General features: G+C 41.0%; 1 protein-coding gene across 1 annotated transcript in view; it reads left to right on the plus strand.

The window, feature by feature from the left end:
- Dnah3 (dynein axonemal heavy chain 3) overlaps positions 1–17144 on the plus strand; it is a 164820-nt gene that overhangs the window by 87557 nt on the left and 60119 nt on the right. The window contains exons 39-40 of the mRNA XM_028867827.2: positions 1664–1793; positions 8079–8324. Coding sequence (XP_028723660.1) covers positions 1664–1793; positions 8079–8324 — 376 coding nt within the window. The remainder of the gene's footprint in view (positions 1–1663; positions 1794–8078; positions 8325–17144) is intronic.

Here is a 17144-nt window from a genome sequence, read left to right on the forward strand (position 1 = left end):
GTGGGTATAACAAGTGACAGTCATCTTTCCATTTGTCCCATTCTAGAAGAAGTAGGAGATCTAGGAAGTCGGCTCAGCTGGTAAAATCCTTGCTTTAGCAACCATCTTTAAAAAACAAATGAACAGTGGATGCTGTGGCATACAACTATAATCCCAGCATCAGAGAAAGGGGAATTCCTGGAACTTTGCAGCCGGTCTAGTCAGACTGGTGAGTTTAACATTCAGAAAGAGACCCTGTCCAACAAGAAAGTGGAATATGATTGAGGAAGACTTTCAAATTGACCTCTAGCCTCCACATGCCTAAACACACATGTGCACATGTATCTTCACAATGCACCCATACCATACACATATAAATAAACAAGTATAACAGAAGTAGGAAAGTTCAGGCTATGTAGATAACTGACCACATTGTCAGACCAGGGAAGCCGAAGGAACAGCCTCTATTTCTGGTACCTCTTGTCCTTCTTTGCTGGAGTAAGCCTCCTTAGGAAAATCTCACATGAAGGAAGTCAAAAAGGGTTGGTGTCCATCCCACTATGGAAATACTCTGGAGAGTTATGTAGGACAGTCCGATGTCTGTCACCATGCATATCCACATATATATGACCACATGCATTTATAGAAGTACATGTTCACATACATCCCCAGGGACCAAAACACACACACACACACACACACACACACACACACACACACACACACGCACACACATACACTGGAAGTAGCTAAGACCTCACCATCAAGTCCTTTGGGGATGCCGCCATGTCCTCAGACCCCTTATCCACTGTTGTTTAGCCTTGCCTGCCTCTACAGCCTGTGAGCTCCCTCCCCAGTCCTGCCTCATTCCTGGGCCATCCTGTCTTGTTTCCACCCAGCTTTTGCTACCTGAAAGTACCTGTGCCTGTTATTCCTCATACAGACGTCTTGCCCAATTCAGACTTTTGTCATCCAGGTCTCAGTATATAATCTCCTTGCTGGGCATGTAGCCCAATGACTGAGTGCTTGCCCAGCATGTGAGATCTCCTGGGCTCAATTCCCACTGCCACAGGGAGGAAAAAGCTGCAAGTTTCCTCCTCCAAGAAGTCTTCCCTGAACCATCATAATCCCTTCCTGTTAGTCACTACTTAACATTTTTGCTTCCTGCTGAGACTTTCCATGACCTGTAATATATTTGGGTCATTGCTGATTGTCTGTCTCTCCTCCTCCTAACAGGAGCTGAGTCTATCTTCTCTATTATTCACCCCCAGCACTATTTACCACAATAATATTTGTTCACTAAATGAATACAAATACTCTTCCATTTACAGTGGGGTTATGTCTCAGCAAACTCACTGCACATTGAAAAGATCGTAACTTAAAAAGTACATTTAGTCTATCTAATGTACCAAATATCATAGGGTAGCATCACAGTACACTGTCAAGGATGAGCTGATTGCCTTGGTGGTCATGAGGTAGTCTAGGCGCCATCAGTCCCTGCTGCGGTCTCGATCCTGAGAGAGCATCACGTGGCTGGCCCAAGAAACAACCAAAACATTGAATTTGAAGTATGTACATTTTGAAACAGCACTCCAAAGTAGCCAGCATTTGCACTAGCATCTCCAGCCTCTGAGGCAGGTCAAGCTCTTTGTCTCCACAGTCTCATGGAGCTTTCTCCTCTCAGGTTGAGGACATGTTCATGTGGCTTGTCCAGCCCTGCCTGGACTTTACTCGCTTCCATGGCAAATTCGTGGTGCAAACATCTCCTATCCACCTTGCCTTTTCAATGATGCGGCTGTACTCCTCTCTGCTTGGTAAGTATCCCCATGACTCTTAATCTGCATGGGCTGGGTATGCCTTGGCTCACGCTTACACTCTCATCCCTCGCTCCCTCCTTGGGTTACAGTGGGGCCAGATGTTTGTCTAGAACAAGAGTGCTTTGAATTGTAGATCGTGGAGTTTATGGACAGAACTTTGTGCTTTGTCTCATATTGATTGGTTGTTATCGCACAAAGTTTATCCCTTCCTTCCTTCTCCTACCTAAAGTTCCTTCCTTATCCACACAGAGAAGCCTCTCCTCCACGCGGGGATTTTGATGATGCATTGGAATGTATCTCTGAAAAAAAACTACTTGGAAAAATAGAGAAGTTTTTATTTGTTAAGAAAAAATAGGGGGTCTGGAAGACAGTTCAGCCAATGCTTACTCAAAAATGCTTACCACAATAGCATGAAGATCTTAGTTGGATCCCCATAAACTACATAAAAAGGTCAGGCGTGGTGGTGTACACGTGCAACCCCAGCACTGGGAAGGTTTAGACAGGTGTAGCCACTGGCCAGCCAGACTAGCAAAATCAGCAACTTCCAGGCCAATGAGAGACCCTACCTCAAAAAACAAAGTGGATGGCACCTGAGGAACAACCCCCAGGGTTAACCTCTGACCTCCATACACAAGCACATGCACATGCATGTCCACACATACACATGTGCACCTGCACACAAAGGAACATACACACACACACACACACACATACACATACACACACACACACACACAAAGAAAGAAAACGTACAAATATATAAATTTACAACACACAAATGCATTAGAAGAGAACTAATCATATCTGTTTCAAAAGCAGGAAACTTTCAGGAGACAATGGTCCTGTGATGTATGTACTTCTAAGATGTAATCACACATTTCCATAACTGCTGTCACATGAATTAGATTTCACTGACATTTGGAGAACTCTTACTGGACACCACTTCTTTTTCAAGATAGCAGATAACTCAAAATCAAATGAATTTTCTTTACAACTTCTGATATCTAAATGTATTTTCTCAGCTTATTTTTCCAAAAAGCATTTTAAGTATAAACTAAAAATATAACATAGTTGACAGTGGACTGGGGACTTTCTAAATATTGCTTGATTTTTATAAATTGAACTCTGTGTACTCGAGAGATGGTCAGTGGGTAAAGTACTTGCTGCATAAATATGGAGACCTAAGTTCAAATCCCCAGAACCCACATAAAGCCAGACGTGTAGCACCTGTAATCCCAGTGCTCTTGCACCGAGATGGGAAGTGGAGATGGGAGAATCCATGCATGCTTGTGGGCTGGCTAGACTAGTGTACACACAGGTGAGCAACAAGAGACCCCATGTCAAGGTCAAAGGTGAGGACTGAGGTTGTCCCCAAACCTCCACAGGTACCCTATGGCACATATACACCTGCACTCACACACATGAATATGCACATATGACATATATATACATCACACATAGATTATTTTAAAAACATAAGTTTGAGCCTCTCTTTAGAAATATACCAGTTGTATTCAATGCCATAGATTTGTATTTCCCTTGCTAATGTTACATATTTTCTCAAGCTGGGTCTGCTGTCCTTATATAGTTTCTCTTAAGTGAAGAAGCACCAGCATGAGAAATAGACTCATTGTCTCCAGCTCCAAGTGACCTCATCTTTTGCCTTCCCAAATCTGCCACCATGAAACCTCCCTGAAGTACTCAACTACTGAAAACTAGAGACTGGGCCTGCATGTGCATGTAGCTCACTCCAAAACTCTAACTTTCTGTTCTACCAATGTTAAAATGTAAGAACCTGGTAGCTGCGATGGTCAAAGCCTTAAGATAAGGAACCATGAATACTTCTTTGTTTTGAAATCGTTTTTATTTGCAGATTTGCAGGAAGAGCGCGGAGAGTATCTAGACTCTTCTCCTAGCTTCACCAGCTTTCCTCCATGTTAACACAACCGAGTTATCATTGTCAGAAAAAGCAAGGGTGTTGAATGATGTACTGCTGGGTTACATCGGTGCCACACTGCATTTAATTGCTATATCCCCACAGTTTGCTCCCATCTGTGACATTCTCTGTCTTTTCTTGTCCTTGATAACCTTGTCTCTTGATACTGGCCAGTTATTTTCTCATAATTAAATTGAGGTTCCATATTTTAAGTTAAGGACATGGAATAGGGGTATGTGTGTGTGTGCGCATGTGTGTGCACATGTGCGTGCGCTTGCACTCACATGTGAATATGAATATATATTTAAGTAATAAGATTTATGTATGTGTGTATGTATGTATGTATGTATGTATGTATGTATGTATGTATGTATCAGAGCTGGCTTTGAGTTTATGATCATCCTGCCTAATCCTCTTGAGTGCTGGGATTATAGACACATAGCCTCCACCCCACACCTCCAAAAAAATCTTGAAGAAGAGCAAAGCCAGAAAACTTGCTCTTCCTGCCTTTAAAGCTTATTATAAAGCTATTGTCATCCAAACAGTATTGTACTAGCATAAAGGCTAACATAGGGCTGGCAGAGAAATATAAAGCACAGAAACAAATCCTTCCACACATGACAAAATCATTTTGACTTATATGTGTTAAGAGCATCCATGGGAAAGGACAATGCTTTCAATAAACAGTACCAGGGAAACTAGATTCTCACTGCCAAAGAATTAAGTTGGCAGGGTTGAGGAAATGGCACAGTAGTTAAGAGTGCTTGCCTTTGCTCTTCTTGTGGAGAACCCACAAGTTCAGGGTCCAGCACCCATGAAAAGTGGCTCACATCTGCTGGTAACTCCAGCTCCAGGGAATCCAAAGCCCTCTTCTTGCCCCCACGGGCATCTGCACTCATGTACACACACACACACACACACACACACACACACACACACACACACACATAAACACACACACACACACACAATTTCAAAATAAATATTTTTTAAAAAAAGAAGCCAGGAGTGGTGACACATGACCTTAATTCCAGCACTTGGGATGCAGAGGTAGGCAGATCTTTGTGAGTTTGAGACCAGCCAGGTTTACTTAGTAAGTTCCAGGACAGCTATGTAGAGAGACCCTATATCAAAAAAAAAAAAACAATAATAATAAAGTGAATCATTACCTAATATAAACAAAAATCAACTCAAAATTGATAAAAGATAACAGAAAGCAAAACCTATTATGAATTTTTAATATAAAAAACATAAGGCAAAAGCTCTTGACTTTTAACTTGGCAATGAATTCTTGGATGTAGCACCAAAGACATGGGCCAAACATAAAAAGAATAAACATGCTGTACATCATTAAAATTTAAAATCTGTCAACATCAAAATGTGTTACCAACAGTAAAAGGTTAACCCACACAGAATAAAAGTTGTTTGCAAATTACATGCCTAATAAAGAATTAATATCAGGTACCAGGCATGATGGCTTACATCTTCAATTCAAGTACTTGGAGGCAGAGGCGGTCTGATTTCTGTGAGTCCAAGGCCAGCCTGGTCTACATATGGAATTCCAGACCAACCAGGGCTATACGATAAGGCTCTGACTCAAAACTTTAAAAAGTCATAAAAGAATCAGTATCAAGGACTGGGGAGATGGCTCAGTCAGTAAACTATTTCCCATACAAACAAGAAGACCTGAGTTCAATCTTCAGACATGATGTGAAAAAGCAGGGCATGGTGGCACAAGCTTGTAATCCCAGCACTGGAGAGGCAGAGACATTGAATATGCAGGACTCACTGGCTGGCCAGGCCAGCCTCATCAGCAAGCCCAGACCAATAAGAGATCTTGTCTCAAAAAACAAGGTGGGTAGCACCTGAGAAGGGACAACCATAGTTGGCCTCCATCATGTATGTGCACAAACATCAGAACATATAAGTATATGTCAGAACATAACATATTAGGAATACACACATGCACATATGAAGAATTAATATAGAGAATATAGAAAGAAATACGACTAAAATCACATTCATTCAGCACAAAAATACAAACATAGGTAAAGGACATGAATGGACATTTCTCCAAGAAGCTACACACTGTCAGGAATTACATAAAAAAGCTCATCGTCACTAACCACTGGGGACATACAATCAAAGCCATGATGATGGAGATACCTTTTCACGCCTGTCAGGATGGCTGCAAATAAAAAAAATAGCAAGTGTCTGAAAGGATGAAGAAATTGGAACCCATGTGGACTGTTCCCGTGGGAATTTAAAGTGATGCAGCTTGTCTGTCAAAATATTTTGGTGGTTTCTTTGAAAAAGAACCATAGACCTTCCATATGTGATCAATATCTTGGCTTCTACATATATACTCAAAATAACTGAAAGCAGGTATTTGACCAGATATTTATATGTCCATACTCATTTGCATTGTCCATCAACAGATGAATGGATAAACAAAGTGGTATAATCATACAATGAAACATAATTCAGTGTCTTATAAAGGAAATAGTGGGGGTTGTCTTAGTTAGAGTTTCTATTGCTATAAAGAGACAGCATGACCATGGTGACTCTTATAAAGGAAAACATTTAATTGGGGTGGCTTACATTTTCAGAGGTTTAGTCCATTATCATCATGGTGGGACATGGTGGCATGGAGGCTGTCATGGTGTTGGAGGAGGAGCTGAGAGTCCTACATCTTGACCTGCAGGCAACAGGAAGTGGTCTGACACTGGGCATAGCTTGAAAAAGGAGACTTCAAGGCCCGCCCCCAAAGTGATGCACTTCCTTCAATAAGGCCACTCCTCATAATCCTACTACTGCTTATGAGCTTATAGGGGCCAATAACATTCAAACTACCACAGAGTGGAGAGAAGGATCAGCAGTTAAGAACATTTGTTGCTCTTGCAGGGGACCTGAATTCAGTTTCCAGCACCCACACAGCAACTCACAACAATCTATAACTTCAGTTATAGGGAATCCAACACCCTCTTCTGACCTCTGAGATCACCAGGCATGTATATTGTGCATATACATACATGTGGGGAAAACATCCATGTAACAGGCGTTCTTGGACCGCCAGCTCCCAAATCATGATATGGAGACTTATTATTATTTATGAATGCTTGGCCTTAGTTTAGGCTTGTCCCACTTACTCTTATAATTTATTTTAACCTGTTTCTCTTCATCTATGTTTTTCCTTGGGCTTTTTCCTTTCTTTCATTCTGTATGCCCTACTTTCCTACTTCTTCCTTATTTGGCTGGCTGGCTCCCTCTCTTTCTCCCTTGTTCTCTCTTCCAGAGCCTAGTTTCCTCCTACTACTTAGTCTTTCATCTTTTTATTAGACCAATCAGGTGTTTTAGGCTGGCAAGGTGAAACAAATGCAACACATCTTTACATAGTTAAACAATTATTCTGCAACACAACTGTAATACATCTTTACTTAGTTAAACAAATATTCTATTCCACAACATATCTATACACATAAAATAAAACAAATAAGATTATAATTTAATAAATATAAATTAAGGAATCATTGAGAAGTACAAAATTGATGAAGCCTGAAGATACTATGCTAAGTGAAATAAGCCAATCACAAACTAGCTGACTTCTATAATGTGCTTAGGGTAGTCACACATGGAGACAAAGTAGGATGCTGGCCATGTAAGAAGTGGAAGATGAGTTATTATTAGTGGTACCAAGCTCCAGTTCTGGATAAAAGAAGACTGGATATGAATAATAATGATGGCTGCCCATGTTAATGTACTGAAAACCACTGAAATGTACACTTTAATGGTTAATATGGCAAACTTTGTTATGTTTAACCACAATAAAAGAATATATAGGGGCCAGGGAGATAGCTCAGTCTATAAAGTGTTTGCCATGCAGGTACGAGGACTTGAGTTCAGATCCCCAGTACCCAGGTAAAAAGCTAAGGATGGTAGGTAATGCCTATTATTCCAGCACTCAATAGGTGGAGACAAAAGCATCCCTGGAGCCCACTGGCCAGCTAGTCTAGCCAAATTAGCAAGCTCCAGGTTCAATGAGAGACCCTGTCTCAAAAAATGAAGTGAAAAGCAATTGAGGCAGACACCCAGCATCAACCTCTGACCTCCACCTGTACCCTCAGACTTGTGAACACACATGATCCTGTATACAGACATACACAGCCAAATGAGCATGTTGTCACTATGTGTGTGAATATATGCATATAATAAAGGGTTTGGTGTGGGATGAATGCTCAGCCAACATCGGTCGCCTTCCCAGGCCCTTCAGAGGCATCCCCAGCCAGTTCATCTCTTACACACTGAGCATTCTGCTTGACCTAAGCCTCCCTCTCTTTCACTTTTAGATGAAATCAGGATGAAAGAGGAGGAGGAAAGTGAGTTGTATGAAGGTCTGTCAAGTCAGCAGATCTTCCTCTGGCTGCAAGGGCTGTTTCTCTTCTCCCTGGTGTGGACTGTGGCAGGAACCATCAATGCCGAGAGCAGAAAGAAATTTGATGTGTTTTTCCGAAACCTGATCATGGGCATGGATGATCGTCACCCAAGGCCTAAATGTGTGAAACTCACCAAAAACAACACCTTTCCAGAAAGAGGTACTTACGTCCTGTTATATGAATTTAAATCATGTGCCCCAAACCCAACTTAATGTGTGGGCCATATAAGTGCTTATCAAAAGCTAAGGGAGCGAGGTGGGTCGCTTCTTCAGAGCTGACCCACATAAGACATGAGTGGTTCTAAAATATGGTCTTCTGGGACATTTAATTACTTTTTAAATATAAAACTACAATGACAGTTTATTTTGGGAGGTGTTTGAGGGTGTCATTTTTTTAGGGTTTTATTTTTGTGAAAATTATCCATCATTTCACTACCCAGTAAAAATAAGAAATACCTCCATTTTGGTTTTTCTGTTTTCTAGCCCCATTCTATATGTTTACATGCTTCTTGTTTAGTTTAATTTGCCATTAATACTTCTTTAAACTTTGTATTATGATGTAATATATTGAAGTAGTTACAATTTTGCTATATTATCTTCAAAATAGCTACAAATATTCTCTGATGTGAATATTTACTAATAGAGTGATAATTGCTTAATATTGACTTGATTTTGGGTTAGTGAGATGGGCTCAGTGAATAAAATGCCGTGTTTTTTATTTTAAATTCTACATGTTCACTTCTGATAGATAGGAGAGCATCTATCTTTGTACCTGAAAACCTTGACATACAAGTTCCAGAATTTTCTTTGGGGTCTCTTCCATGTCATCCTTTTATCATGTCATATAGCTTCATTTCTTCCTAATTTTTTATCTCCTTATTTCATTCCATTATCTAGAATTTCTAGTATGACTTTGAACAGGAGTGATGAAAGGGGATCTTATAATCCTAGAAGGAAAAAAGCTCCAGCCTGGGAGAGAGATAGCTAGTCCTTGCCTTAAGTATGATGGCGTCTGTTCTTGGTTGGAGCATGGTCCATTTATTCCTAATTTGCTGAGATGTTTTATCACAAGTGAGTGTCTCAGTTACTTTCTGCTGCTGTGATGAAACACCATAACCAAAAGCAACTTGGGGAGGAAAGGGTTTATTTGGTTTACATATCCTGAATCACAGTTGTCTTAGGGTTTACTGTTGCTGTGAAGAGACACCGTGACCATGGCAACTCTTATAAAGCAAACATTTAATTCAGGGTGGCTCAATTATAGTTTCAGAGGTTCAGTACATTATGATCATGAAGGGGAGCATGGCAGTGTGCATTCAGCCACACCCCTGACACATGCCTGGCCTCAGCGGCTGTCCTTAGGCACAGAGGCAACTTCTATAACCCATTTCTTATGTATATCCTCAACTCTAAAGCCAGAATCATGGTTGAAGCTGCCAAGTTCTGCTGCTTACTGGGACTGGAACTTGGCCCCTTTGTTCAGTTACATCTTTACCAACTTTCTCTTTTCCCTCACTGCCCAAGATTGGCTGTCCTTGAACTTGATCTGTAGATCAGGCTGGCCTCAAACTCAGAGATCTACCAGCCTCTTCCTTCCAGTACTGGGATCAAAGGTGTGCACCACCACACTCAGCTCTAAACTTTTCTTTAATTCCTTTCCACAAGTTGGAAACTTAGCTGGACACCATGACCACAGCAACTCTTAAAAGGAAAACATTTAATTGAGGGTGGCTCACTTACAATTTAAGAGGTTCAGTCCAGTCTGATCATGAAGGGGAGCATGGCAGTGTGCAGGCAGATGTGGCGCTGGAGCTGAGAGTGCTACATCTTACAGCAACAGTAAGCTGACTGGCTGTGGCAATGAGGGAAGCTTGAGAAAGAGACCTCAAAGCTTGCCCCCACAATAACACACTTCCTCCAACGAGGCCGCACCTCCTAATAGTGCCACTCCCTTTGGGAGCCATTTTCTTTCAAACCACCACAATAGTCCATTGAGGGAAGCCAAAGCAGGAACTCAAGCAGGGAACAAACCTGGAGGCAGGAGATAATGTAGAGGCCATGAAGGAGTGGTGCTTAATGGCCTGTTTCTCATGGCTTGCTTAGCCTGCTTGCTTATACAACCCAGGACCACCAGCCCAAGGGTAGCATCAATCACAGTGGGCTGGGTCCTCCCCCATCAATCACTAATTTAGAAAATGCCCTACAGCTGTATCTTATGGAGACATTTTCTTCGTTGAGGCTCCTTCCTCTCTGTTGACTCTAGCTTGTGTCAAGTTGACATAAAACTAACCAGCACAATTGATGCCCTGACAACTTGACACATAAACACACCACTGCTAAGCCATAACCTTTCCTTTCTTGACTATTCCCAAGATCACACATTAATGTCAACATTATAAGACATTTTACATACTTATAAAGTCCCACAGCCTTGCAAATTCAAATAGTTTAAAAGTTCAGTCCCTTTAAAAATGCAAAGTCACTTTTAAAATCCAAAGACTCAGTAAAACTCCAAAATCTCTTTAAAAGTTCAAAATCTCTCAACTGTGAGCTCCAGTAGAATAAAAAATATTAAATGCCTTATTGAATGGGGGAAGAACCAGGGCACAATCATAATATAAACAAAGAAAAACCAAATTCCAACAATGTGAGTAACACAATGCCCAGTGTCTGTGAGTGTGAGTGCATAATCTTTTGGGCTTCTCCAAACGCACTTTTCTGCCTCTCCTCTCTGTAGTACACACAGCTTTGGACAGCTCTACCTCAGGGATGCTCCTGTTCTTGGAGGTCTTCCCATGATACTGGCATCTCCAAAATGCTGGGGTCTTTTGCCACAACTGGGCTGCATTTTCACCAATAGCATCTTTCAGGCCCTCCTCATGATGCCAAACTTCTAATGCTCTCCAATGACTCCTTCATGTAAAAATGCATACTATCTGTAAGTCTCTTACACATTACCACATTTGACTGCCAACACAAGGTACAGCCTAGGCAACCTCTAGAATAGAGCTTCTGTGCATTGTCCCTGAGTAAACACTTCCCAGGAGATTTCACCTCAATGGTCCTGGTCTCTTAATCACTGCTAATGTCTCAGCTCCAGTAGCCAGAATCAACTGTCCCAAGAGAACGCAGGTTTCGCTTCATGATGCTGGTCTCTTGTTAATCACAGCTGATTCTTCAGCCCCACCTGACCAGATACCACAGATTCTTTATTAAAAATAGCAATGGCCCTGAGAAAGTTTGTAAACTTCCCTCTGAACTTCACTAGCCAAGTTTCCATCATTTGCATTTCCATCAACATTCTCACTATTATTTAAGCTCCTACAGCACAGCCCACTGAGCTCTCAATACTCAATGGATTTTCTAGCCCAAAGTTCCACATTCTTTCCACAGTCCTCCCCAAAACAAGATGGTTAGGTCTGCCACAGCAATACCTAACTCTCCTAGTACCACTTTCTCTCAGTTACTTTTCTACTGCGGTGATGAAGCATCGTGACTAAAAACCATTTGAAAAGGAAAGGGTTTATTTCACTCACACTTCCATATAACAGTTCATCATCAAAAGCATTTGGGGCAGGAACTCAAGCAGGGCACGAACCTGGAGACAGGAGCTGATGCAGAAGTCATGGAGGCGTGCTCTTACTGGCTTGCCCCTATGGCTTGCTCAGCCTGCTTTCTTATAGAATCCAGGACCACTAGCCCAGGCATAGCACCACCCACAATGATCTTGACTCTCCTACACCAATCACTAAGAAAATGTCCCATAGGCTTGTCTACAGCCTAATATTATGGAGGTGTTTTCTCATTTGGGGTTCCCTCCTCTCAAATGACTCTAGTTTGTATTGGATTTTATCAAATACTTACAAAAATCATCTGACATATGAGTTTTCTTTTTCATGCTAATAACTTGGTTACAGTCAATTTTCAAATGTTGAGCCAGCTTTACATACCTGTAGTCAGTCCCATTTGGTCAATTTGCTAATGTTTTGTGGGGCCTGTGTATGTGGATGTTACCCTTTGTAAGATCTTTGGTTTTGGCATTCGGATAATGTTGACCTCACAGAAAGAGATGTGTTTCCTAGAAGAGAAGATGGACACTTGGCATCCTTTCTGAAATCCTTTGGTAGAGATCACCAACGAACCCATCCTAGCTTGATGCTGGTGTTGGTTTTGTTTGGTTGCTTTTGGTTTTGGAGGCATTGACTGTAGATTCAGTTTCCTTAATGAACGAGGACATATGCAAATTATTATTTCTCTCTATGTTGATTTTGATAAAGTATCTTTCAAGGAATCAAGCCTATCTTATTTAAAATATCAAATTTATGGGGTACCCTTGTTTAGGCATCCCTTCATTATCCTTATAATCTCCATGGAGGCAACAATGACCTCTCTTTCATTCCCGATATCAACAGTCTGTCTTTTTCCTTTGTTCTTGGTAACATTGGCCTGAGAGTATATCAATTTTATTAACCTTCCCAAAGATTAACTGCTTTAAGTTTTGTGGATTTTCCTCAAGTAATTTTCTGTTGTCAATTTTGTTTTCTGCTATAATTTTATGATTTATTTTGGATTAAACTTACCCTTATTTTTCTAGTTTCCTAAAATGTACTTCCATTGTTGATTTTTAGGTACTTCTCTCTTTCTGATACATGTAATCATCACTAAAAATCTCCTCTCTGAATCGCTTTCACTACATCCCATAGGTATTGAAACCTATTTTAATTTGTTCTTAGGTCATAATATTTTTAAATTTCTCTTGATACTTTTCTCCTCGTGTGTGTGTGTGTGTGTGTGTGTGTGTGTGTGTGTGTGTGTCTCGTGTGTTTATGTGTATACATGTTTACATGTCTGTGGATACATGTGTGTCTGTATGTATAGAGACGCACAGTTCATAATGGCTGTGTTCTTTAGTTGCTCTCCACTTTATCCACTGAGGTGGAGTCTCTCACATGCACACAGAGCTTGCCAGTATAGTCAGTCTGTCTAACCTGCTTGCTGTGGGGACCCCATCTCCACCTTCTGAGTGCTGACATTACAGGCAGCCACCACACCCAACCTGGCATTCCATGGGTGCTGGGGATCCGAACTCTGGTCTTCACTGTTACTGGCTGTGCGGCAATGCTTTTAACCTCTAAGCTCGGAGCCATCTCCTCAGACCTTGGAACTTTTTTGATTTGTGTGTCGGCTCCATTTACTCTTGAAGGACTTCAAGATTTTCTAGCTGTCTTTCTCTCACCGGTTTCCATTCTAATTCTGTGTTCCAGAAGTATGTACTGTGTGATGCCTATTATTTTAAATGTGTCAAAATGTCTTACAGCAAAGAATGTGGGCTGTCTTGGTGAACGTGCCGTGTAAGTCTGAGAAGAATGCACTGTCTGCTGCTTTCAGATAAAGTGGTTTATAAGTCCCATTGGGTTCAGTTGGTTTATGATGGTCCTGTTCATTTTAACTGTCTCTGACTCATTTTCTCACCATCGGTGACTAATAGAACTTATCGAATGGTCCCAGTTATAATATGGATTTGCTCACTTCTTCTTAGCACTCTATCCATTTTTCCTTGTGCGCTTTGTCATTCTAGTCACATTTGAAATGTGAAAACAGAATGTGATTAAAATTTCTTCTCTGTCTAGTTAGAAGTGAGGCTGGATTTTATATATAGTGGTTGCTTGTTTCTCATGTGTTCTTTATTTAATGTTCTATTATAGGTTGTGTTTTGTTTTGTTTTGACAGACTATGTCTAGACATAGGTCTCCTTTTATTTATTCTGCCTGGAATGTGATGCCTCTGTTTAGTCAGCAAGGGAAAACTGTGTTCTCCGGCGTCTATCTATTATATCAGATTTCCTTGTTTTTGTTGTTTGTCTTTTAAGGTGGGTTTTTATTTTAATGTCAACCACTCATAACTTCAAATAGTCTCCTGCTCACCTTGAATAATATTTATCAAACCTTTGCCTATTTTGCTTCCTGCCTTTTTTTTTTTTAAGTAACAGTTAAAAACACAGAGTCCAGAATGAAACAGTCGAGGCTGGAATTCTGGCTCCCACACTTACTAGTTGGCGGACTTGAAGCAAATTCCTTAGCCCCTCTCCGTTTCCACAGTCTAAGATATGTCCAGCAATAATAGAGCGTGTCTGTGGTGTTCCTGGAAGAATTAAATGAGCAAATACATAAAAAATACTTGAGATTCCTTATAGTCTAATGATGTTATATAATATATAGTATAATTATTACAGTTTCATAGAGATATCACGTAATAGCGTTAACCACGTGTTACCAATTGTTATATATAATTACACCATTGTCCTTGTTCCTGTTAGACTGGACATTTCACTTTGGATCTCCTCTTTCCATTTCATCTCATCTTATTTTTTCCTTACGATTTTCTGTTCCTGTTTCATTTTTGTTTAAACTGATAACTTTTGCACCTTGCTGAGGATGCCAGTCAGTCACACACTGAACACATTTCAGAGATACACTCCTCAGGTCGGCCTCCACACTGTTCTTTCCACGCATTTCCAGATATTGTTCTGCTTTCCTCAGCCCTCAAGGCCAGTCTGTTTATTCTGTGTCTGCAGACATGGTTCATGAGTCTCCTTTGATTCCACTCATGGCCCACTCCTCATGACATCTTCCCTTCCTCTGCATCAAGAAGGCCAGTGACTTACAGAGTTTCCAATTTTTTCCAAGAACCTCTTCCGTAATGTCCATGTGCACTCTGGTGACCTCCTCTCCTCCTCTTTGTCCCATCAACTGCTGTAACACACAAGAAACCAGAATTGCCAGCATACATGGTCAACTGGCTTCTTCATATACTCCACAGTTGTAACCACCTCATAGTGTTGATTCAGAAAAGGCTTTAGTGGGCACGGCTATGGCTCAGTGCTTCAAGGATTTGCCACACAAGCAAGAGGGCTGAAGCTTGGGTCCCCAGAACTCACATAAAATCCCCAAGTGAATGTGGCAGGTCATCTGTAATTCCAGCCTCAGAGTTGGAAACAGTGGATCACCAGAGCGAGCTGGCTAAGAAGACTAGTCATATTGGAAATATCTGGGCTTGATTGAAAGCGTTCCTCAAAACCAGTGAGAAGAAATCAAGTATGATTTTCAATAGCAACTTTGGGCCATAGGCACACATGTGCCTACACACACACACACACACACATGAGCACACACATATGTAACACACACATGCATATACACCCCACAAACATATACATAAAAGAAATAAGCAATAAAAAGCTGTTGGTAAAACTAAAATGACCACACACACACACACACACACACACACACACACACACACCAAGAGAACTGGGGAAATCCTGTCATAATGCTGGAGGGCCTCAGTGGGGGGTCAGTTGGCATATCATAAAATCATGCTGAAATGGATGTGAGTTGAACTCGTGGGAGTAGAGTACACTTTAGCTAAGGTGGGAAACAATGAGTTCATGACTCAGAAAATCTGGGTAGGTTTCAGGGGGAAAGTGCAGCACTCAGAGTGCCTAGCAAAGGCGACTGTCTCCCTTAACCTGACCCTTGCAGCAGCCACTGCCACGTAATTGATCCTTGAATGATCCCCAAGAAAGTGGGTGAGATGAACTGGTCCCAGGGAAGAGTTTACCTGGTTATATTACAGCAGGGAGATACGGCATTTATGTGTGGGGGGGATGGGGGGGTGGAGATGGGGGAGAGGGAGAGGATGATCCAAGTTCTGATGGTCAGAATGGGACACTGGTAAAAAAGATTATGCAGTTTAGCTGAATGGAACTGAGACCTAATATACACACTCATGTTTATGGTGACTTAATTTTTGACAATGGTGCCCAGATAATTAAATAGGAAAAATAATCTTTCAGCAAATGGTGTTAGCACAACTGAATATATGTGTGTAAAAAAATAAATTTAACCTTTACTTTATTCCATATCAAAATTTAATTAAAAATACACCAGGCCTAAATGCAAGAGGTAAATCTATAGAAATTTTAGAAGGGTCTGAAGAGACGGCTCAAAGGTTAAGAGAGGGGCTGCTCTTCCAGAGGTCCTGAGTTCAAGTCCCAGCAACCACATGGTGGCTCACAACCATCTATAATGAGATCTGGTGCCCTCTTCTGGCCTGCAAGGACACATGCAGGCAGAACACTGTATACATAATAAATAAATGAATCTTTAAAAAAAATTTTTTTAGAAGACTCAAAGAGTGACTTGGATGTCTGGAAGACAGCAGTCGAAATGCCAGAACAATATTAGACTTCTCAGCGAGTCCATGGAAAAGTTGGATTGCAGCTATCTGAAGAGGTGGACAATGGCTGAAAATCTTTAACAGCAAAGCAATATAAGAAACTTGACCAAAACAGAACAAGGGAAAAAATGAAGTCTATCATAGTGGGGTTAGCATGGTGTGAGGACGCCAGTGAGCAGGAGTTATCAGAGCTGTAATTAAGAAAATAACCTCAGGGGGTTGGGGATTTAGCTCAGTGGTAGAGCGCTTGCCTAGCAAGCGCAAGGCCCTGGGTTCGGTCCTCAGCTCCAAAAAAGAAAAAAAAAAAAAAAAAAAGAAAGAAAGAAAGAAAAGAAAAAGAAAATAACCTCAGAAAGTTGGTGCTAAGTTCTCAGTAACAGACATTTTTAAAATGAAAAAAGTCAAAGAGGAGAAAGAAATAAATGTAGCAGCAACAGAGGGAGAAGAAATGTTAGGAAAACTCTCTCTGCTCAGCACTTGATGAACATGCCAGAAACAGAAAACTGACTTCCATACATTGTCCTCCAACCTCCATACCCATGCTGTGACATACCCTACCCCACAGGTAACTCAACAAATGCATGTACTTTTAAAAACAAGTTGTAAGCTAGGTTCGGCTACATAGCGAGTCCAAGTCTAATGCAACTGAACATTACTACAGAGCAGATCCCTGTCTCAAAGAATACAAACAAGAAAATTTTACATAATCTTATCTTTACTTCTCATTTTATATGGGTCATATAGA

Source organism: Peromyscus leucopus, chromosome 1 (assembly GCF_004664715.2).
Source record: "Peromyscus leucopus breed LL Stock chromosome 1, UCI_PerLeu_2.1, whole genome shotgun sequence".
NCBI lineage: Eukaryota > Metazoa > Chordata > Mammalia > Rodentia > Cricetidae > Peromyscus > Peromyscus leucopus.